General features: G+C 50.4%; 1 protein-coding gene across 1 annotated transcript; it reads left to right on the top strand.

The window, feature by feature from the left end:
• The first annotated feature begins 1018 nt into the window (after window positions 1-1018).
• MC5R (melanocortin 5 receptor) lies at window positions 1019-4206 on the top strand. Its single transcript, XM_025273494.3, has one exon. The coding sequence runs from the start codon at window positions 2145-2147 to the stop codon at window positions 3120-3122; it is 978 nt and encodes a 325-aa protein (XP_025129279.3). The 5' UTR covers window positions 1019-2144; the 3' UTR covers window positions 3123-4206.
• Window positions 4207-6968: the final 2762 nt, after the last annotated feature.

Here is a 6968-nt window from a genome sequence, read left to right as displayed (position 1 = left end):
GCCCCGGGTATTTCTACCAGGCCTGGTCCAGCAGGACTGCAGGTCAGTGTTCTAAGTCCCAGAGAAATGGGACTTGCCCAAGTCCAGGATGTTCGGCAAAAGGAAAGTCTCTTTTCCCTTTTTACTTGAGTAACAAAGAGGATGAGATGGTTGGACGGCGTCACCAATGCAATGGACATGAACTTGGGCAAACTTCAGGATATGGAGAAGGCAATGGCACCCCACTCCAGTACTCTTGCCTGGGAAATCTCATGGATGGAGGAGCCTGGTAGGCTGCAGTCCATGGGTCTTGAAGAGTCGGACACGACTGAGCGACTTCACTTTCACTTTTCACTTTCGTGCACTGGAGAAGGAAATGGCAACCCACTCCAGTGTTCTTGCCTGGAGAATCCCAGGGACGGGGGAGCCTGGTGGGCTGCCGTCTATGGGGTCGCACAGAGTCGGACACGACTGATGCGATTTAGCAGCAGCAGCAGCAACAGCAGGATATGGTGAGGAATAGGGAAGCCTGGTGTGCTGCAGTCCATGGGGTTGTGAAGAGTCAGACACAACTTGGTGACTGAACAACAACAAAATTACATTTGTTGTCTTAGACCTGACCTGTCAGAGTCCTTGCAGGAGGGCTAATCTTGGTCCCACAAGGGGTGGATCAGGCTCACAGCTGAGGGTCGCCACGGTCAGTTCCAGAGAACAGCCATCAAGGGACCAGTGACTGGTGTCCTAGGCTGTCACAGGATCCCATAGTATTTCCATAGTTCAAAGAGGAAGAGACAAGCAGAGTCAAAAAGAACAACCTGCTGGAGAACACATTTGAACACACTTTGGGGGAAGGATTTTCCACAAACAGAAGGTGCAGGTGTCGGCCAGGAGAGGAAGGGCCCTGCTCTGGCCACTAGGTGGTACCTCAGGCCGCGACTGGAGAGCAGGGACAGAAGGGGCGGCGGCGGGCAGGAGGCGGTCCTGCGAAGCGGCATAAAGGATGAGCCGCAGGGAGGCTGCAGTGCCTCTGCCACCCAGACCTCATCCTGCGGGGATGGCACTTCCCCCTGGTGCTGAGGCCGAGCCCCGGTCCCGAGTGCAGCCTCACGGCTGCTGTGCAAGAGGAGCCGTGCCAGGGAGACAAGGGAGACGGGTAAATAGCCGCGCTTTCTATTCGCTTCAAGTTGGCTTGAATGGATGCAAACCATGCCTTACCTGCGTGTGGAGAAGAGCTGGCTGGGGACTCAAACGTCAGTGTGGTGGCCGTTATCCCTGAAACCGAACTAGACAAGTAACACACAGTGACTCTTGACGATGGAGGTGATGACAGAAATTGTGACTCTCTCCCTAGAATCACATGAGTCACATAAACTCAGTCATGCTCTGAGTTTGAGGGCAAAGAGAGTTTTGAATATAAATCGTGGGAGAGGAATCGGGCAACAGAGGAGGAAAGTATCTTGCTCTAGTTCTTGGTAAATCTAAATGCCTCATTTCTTTGTACTTCGTTTCTGTGGAACTTATACAACTGTCTGTCAATCTGACTCCATGGACTTTCAAACACAGAAGTTAGGGAAATTTTAATTCAGGGCTTCAATTTTAGTGTGTATATGAAACCTAAACTTATGAACTGAAGACGGTAACTTTTATTTGTGATTATGTTCAAGTTAATTGATCACCTTGGTTACAACCTTAATGATGACTGTAGGGATGAATCCTCGGGGCTTCAGGATGAACAGGAGGTACCTGTCTGCCTCTCTTGAGACCTGCAGGTCCTTCTGGACTCAGAGTCCACTCAGGAAACGTGGGGCAGTCACCGTGTGTGTGGAACCAGGAGACTGGAGAGGTTCTGCAAGTTGTGAGCTGTGGCACTTTTGAGAGTAAGCATGGGCACCAAGACGACAAGAACAAGACTCAAAGTGTCTTGTGCATGCTAAGGTGTCTGATGACTCTGCTAGGAGGGCTGTGGAAGGAGGAGAGAAGGGCAGAGGGGGCTTCACATTAGAGGGACGCTATTCCAGGATCCGGTATCCAGGACCCAGGCACACAGGGCACGTTGCTCATGGTGTGGTTGCTCTCCACGTGCATGTACTTCTATAGACTGTTAACCCCTCTGGATCACGAATTAAAACCTGTTTTACAGTGATCTGCTGCTCAGAAGAGGAGCGATGAACTCCTCATTCCACCTGCACTTCTTGGATCTTGGGCTGAATGCCACGGATGGCAACCTCTCAGGACTGAGTGTCCGGAATGCGTCCTCACCATGTGAGGACATGGGCATTGCGGTGGAGGTGTTCCTGGCCCTGGGTCTCATCAGCCTGCTGGAGAACATCCTAGTCATTGGGGCCATCGTGAGGAACCGGAACCTGCACACCCCCATGTACTTCTTTGTGGGCAGTTTGGCAGTGGCCGACATGTTGGTGAGCTTGTCCAACTCCTGGGAGACTATTACCATCTACCTGCTCGCCAACAAGCACCTGGTGATGGCCGACGCCTCCGTGCGGCACCTGGACAACGTGTTCGACTCCATGATCTGCATCTCCGTGGTGGCCTCCATGTTCAGCCTGCTGGCCATCGCTGTGGACCGCTATGTCACCATCTTCTGCGCCCTGCGCTACCAGCGCATCATGACGGGGCGGCGCTCGGGGGCCATCATCGCGGGCATCTGGGCTTTCTGCACCAGCTGTGGCACGGTCTTCATTGTGTACTATGAGTCCACATATGTGGTCATCTGCCTCATTGCCATGTTCCTCACCATGCTGCTCCTCATGGCGTCTCTGTACACCCACATGTTCCTCCTGGCTCGAACCCACATCCGGCGCATCGCCACCCTGCCTGGGCACAGCTCTGTGCGGCAGAGGACTGGCGTGAAGGGCGCCATCACCCTGGCCATGCTGCTGGGTGTCTTCATCGTGTGCTGGGCCCCCTTCTTCCTCCACCTCATCCTGATGATTTCGTGTCCTCAGAACCTCTACTGCTCTTGCTTCATGTCTCACTTCAACATGTACCTCATCCTCATCATGTGTAACTCTGTGATTGACCCTCTGATATACGCCTTCCGCAGCCAAGAGATGCGGAAGACCTTTAAGGAGATTGTTTGTTTTCAGAGCTTCACAACACCCTGTAGGTTCCCGAGCAGGTACTAAACTAAAAGTCCTTCTCTCTGCAGCTCTTCTCTCCTTCATCGCCCTTATGCCAAGGTGGGTTAGAAAGAGTCGGAACTGGAAATTACACCATGCGTTCCCTTCATCTTTTCTCCACCTCGAATCTGTGTCTAAGAGGCAGCTTTTCCCTGATCGGCAGTCGTTGGGCCAAAGGTGCACGTGCCACTTCTCTGCCTTGAGAATGCCCGTGACAGTTTCTTACAGCCTGCTTTCCTCCTGCACTTTCTGCCGTTCCCACCCACTTCTGGGGTCCCCGGCACCCTCCATCTTCTGAGTGTGTCCTCAGGGAAGGTGACACTCCATGAGCAAGTCTAAGCATGATGAGTGTGGCTGGACCTGGGAGAAAAGCTGTGAACACACTACGGTGCGTGATCACTTTCTGTCCCAGAAGCAGTTCCCTAACTTTTTGTGATGCCCCTGGGAGTTCGGCATGCTTTTTGGGGCAGAGTAGAGCGATTAGATTCTTTCCATTTGAAATTTTCTGTCTAATTGCTGTGGGAATTTTCCACAGCTCTCCTTTCCTGAACTCCTGGTTTCGTGGCTTGTGTCCATGATTGTACAGGGATGACATTTCTTTAATTATATTTCTGTCAATCATGTTTTTGCACTAATCCAGACAGAAAACCTCTTGCCACAAACTTTGCCTTACATGGCATGAACATCTTTGTGACTCTTTCTTACTGTCTTATTCTGACTTGGTCCAGAGTTTCCAAGTGAGTGTTTTGGGGGCATGGGGGACCCCGAGGTACCTGCCATGAACACACCCCACAGGCAAGCTATCTTTGACCTTCTCTGACGGGGTCTGTCTTGGAGTCTGAAGCCCTGATCCTGTACAGTCTGCAGTTTGCAGCCTGACTCCAGAAGTCCAGGTGCCCAGCACTAGCCCCGCTAAGTCAAATCTTTTCCAGTGCAGAATGGACTAGGAAAGTGGAGTTCAGTCCTAACTCTGCCCCTAATGGGCTGCTGCTGCTGCTAAGTCACTTCAGTCGTGTCCGACTCTGTGTGACCCCATAGACGGCAGCCCACCAGGCTCCTCTGTCCATGGGATTCTCCAGGCAAGAACACTGGAGTGGGTTGTCATTTCCTCCTCCAATGCATGAAAGTGAAAAGTCAAAGTGAAGTCGCTCAGTCGTGTCTGACTCTTAGCGACCCCATGGACTGCAGCCTACCAGGCTCCTCTGTCCATGGGATTTTCCAGGCAAGAGTACTGGAGTGGGGTGACATTAATGGGCAGTGTCACCTTAATCGTCTCATTTCAGGTCGCATCTGTGCTGACCCCACAGGGCAGGCATGAAAAAGCGTGAGAACACTTGAAACTCAGAAAGCACCCTGCTGCTGCTAAGTCACTTCAGTCGTGTCCGACTCTGTGTGACCCCATAGACGGCAGCCCACTAGGCTCCTCCATCCCTGGGATTCTCCAGGCAAGAATACTGGAGTGGGTTGCCATTTCCTTCTCCAGGAAAGTACCCTAGAGATTGTCTGTTTATTTTAAAGGAAGGTTGCAGATGGGTGGTGCTAGGAGAGGATGCAGAGGGCTGTCAAAGCAGTGGTCTGAAAGCCAGGAGGCCTGCCTGGCCACGGAGCAGATGTGGGCCTTGGGCATGGCTCTAACCTCTGTGTCCCAGGGCTCTCATCTGAATGGCTTGGTTCTTATGGCTCTGAATTCCATTCTCTTGTCTTTGATGTTAATAGCTTCTCTTTTGTTGTGGATATTCACATCTAGACTACCCCCAGTGAAGGAATATATGTAAACAAGCAGTGGCCCACTAGGGTCACAGAGTGGTGAGTGTGAGGGTCTCTTGACCAGGAGACCTCCCTGGGCCCCACGCACAAGCACAACCTATAGACACGACCCCCACTCAGCAGCTCAAAGTCCTGGTGCCAGCTCAAGTAGGAAAGTGCATAAAACATATGAATCTTCTAGAAAGGGCAAATTAGCAGGCTGTTGACAGTTGAGGTTTGAGGAGGCAACTAACCCTTCAAATGTGTCCTGTCCTTTTAGCTGACATTCCCCTGTATACCCAGGGGCATGAGTGAGCTCCATATGACTTGCTGGGAACCACGGGTCTGAGTTATGTGGGTCGTGTCAGGATCCCCGGCTCCAGGAACATGGGCTTCTCGCTGCCCAACTTGCCTCAGGGGCCCTGTTGCCACAGCAGTTTCGGTGCTTGGCTGTTGTGTCGTTGTTGCTAACCAAATGTGTACTTAGCCTGCTGCCCGCCAGCACCCTCAGGGTGCTAACTGAGGTCACCATGGCCACAATCCCATAGGCGGATCACACTTTAGCCCTCGTGGTTTGCCCTGTGGCTCTGCTGGGGACTCACTCTCATCAGGCTGACTCGCTGCTCTGGGTGGATACTGGCTGCAGACAAGGTCTGACCTTCTCTACAAAGGTCCTTGAGGAAATGCTCAAAGGTCTTGTAATCTCTATATAGTAGTGCAGAAATAGCCAAGTGTTCTGATGAGTCTTCACTTGGAAGAAATATTGGGAATGCAGAGACTCAGTAAATATCTAAATGAGCCTGGAATCCCAGCCCACAGCCCCCAGATCAAAAAAAATCTACAGAACTGTTGTACACTATTGTATATTAACTATTTCTGCTTTTGTAGCAACTTTATTTGATGTAAAAACTTGTGTTCAAAAAAAGGTTAATAAAACGGAAGGACCAGACCACCCGTTTTAACTGGCCATTCTGACCTCTGATAATCAGAGGGTCTTAGGTCTTCTATTTGTCAGCAGCTGCTGCAAAATGAGGAGGGACATTCACTGGTGAGGTGTGATGGTGTTTTCTTGACAGTATTTATCGCCTATAGGATGGTCATTTATCAGTTCAAAATGATTTAACTCCTGGTAATAAAATAAAATTGTACATGTGACATTATATCCTGTCCAGAATTCTGTCTTTCAGGAAGTATTTTGGTGTTATTATCTGTTCTCAGTAGGGAGGTAGAGAAAGTGCCATTCAGGGATCTCTGCCATTACAGTTTGGGGGCCATGAATTATTTCAAGACTTGTAGAAGCATTGTCCAAAGTCCAAGGTGCTACCTACAACTAAACGTGAATTCAGGAGGCACGGATTGTGTGTGCTGTGGAACGAGGGCTGTGGCTGAGTTCTCACAGGTGGGTGGCAGGTGTATGTGGAGATTTCCAGAGAGGGAATAACTCTAAAACGGTAGGTAGTCTCTACATCGGGCCCAGATGTGGCTCCTCTTGATCTGGAGACCAATAAACTGAAAGGCCACCTTATCCGATATTTTTCCTAGTGTAACGATGGTGGGAGAGGGGCCACACAGACACGAACCCCTCCCAGAAGCAGTGAGAAGGAGACTCGGCCTCACCCGCCCAGGGCTCAGTGGCAGCCTGTGGCCAGTGCAGCCCCATTGTTCAGGGCCCACCTTGGCCTGTTTATTTCCCAGGCTTGCTGTACATCTCTCCTTTTTGCCCTCAAGACTTGTTCTTGCTCTCATCTTAAATATGTATGCTTGAGTCTATCCAACTCAGAGGGAGTCATGCTTTTAGTTTCTTTTTCCTGAGCCATTTTGCCCTGCTGAAAGACTTACTGGATCTTTCTGATAAACTCTGAGGACTTTACACTGACAGCTTCCTTGGAACCACTCAGAGGATTTGTGATGGTGGTGAAAGCCACCCCCTTGATTTAATCCTGTGCCACATCTGAGATTTAATTGATCTACTTATTCAACTTGCCTACTTTTACTTATTGAATCCAAAAAGCTGTATCTCCCCACTCTCAAGCCCCTGACTTCGGATTCTCCTGAAAAAAAATTTTTTAAAGATGGTTTTAGATGCATCATTGATGAATCATATTT

Source organism: Bubalus bubalis, chromosome 22 (genome assembly GCF_019923935.1).
Source record: "Bubalus bubalis isolate 160015118507 breed Murrah chromosome 22, NDDB_SH_1, whole genome shotgun sequence".
Classification (NCBI taxonomy): Eukaryota; Metazoa; Chordata; class Mammalia; order Artiodactyla; family Bovidae; genus Bubalus; species Bubalus bubalis.
The sequence above is the reverse complement of the archived record's forward strand: the minus strand, read 5'-3'. Positions and strand labels throughout refer to the sequence as shown.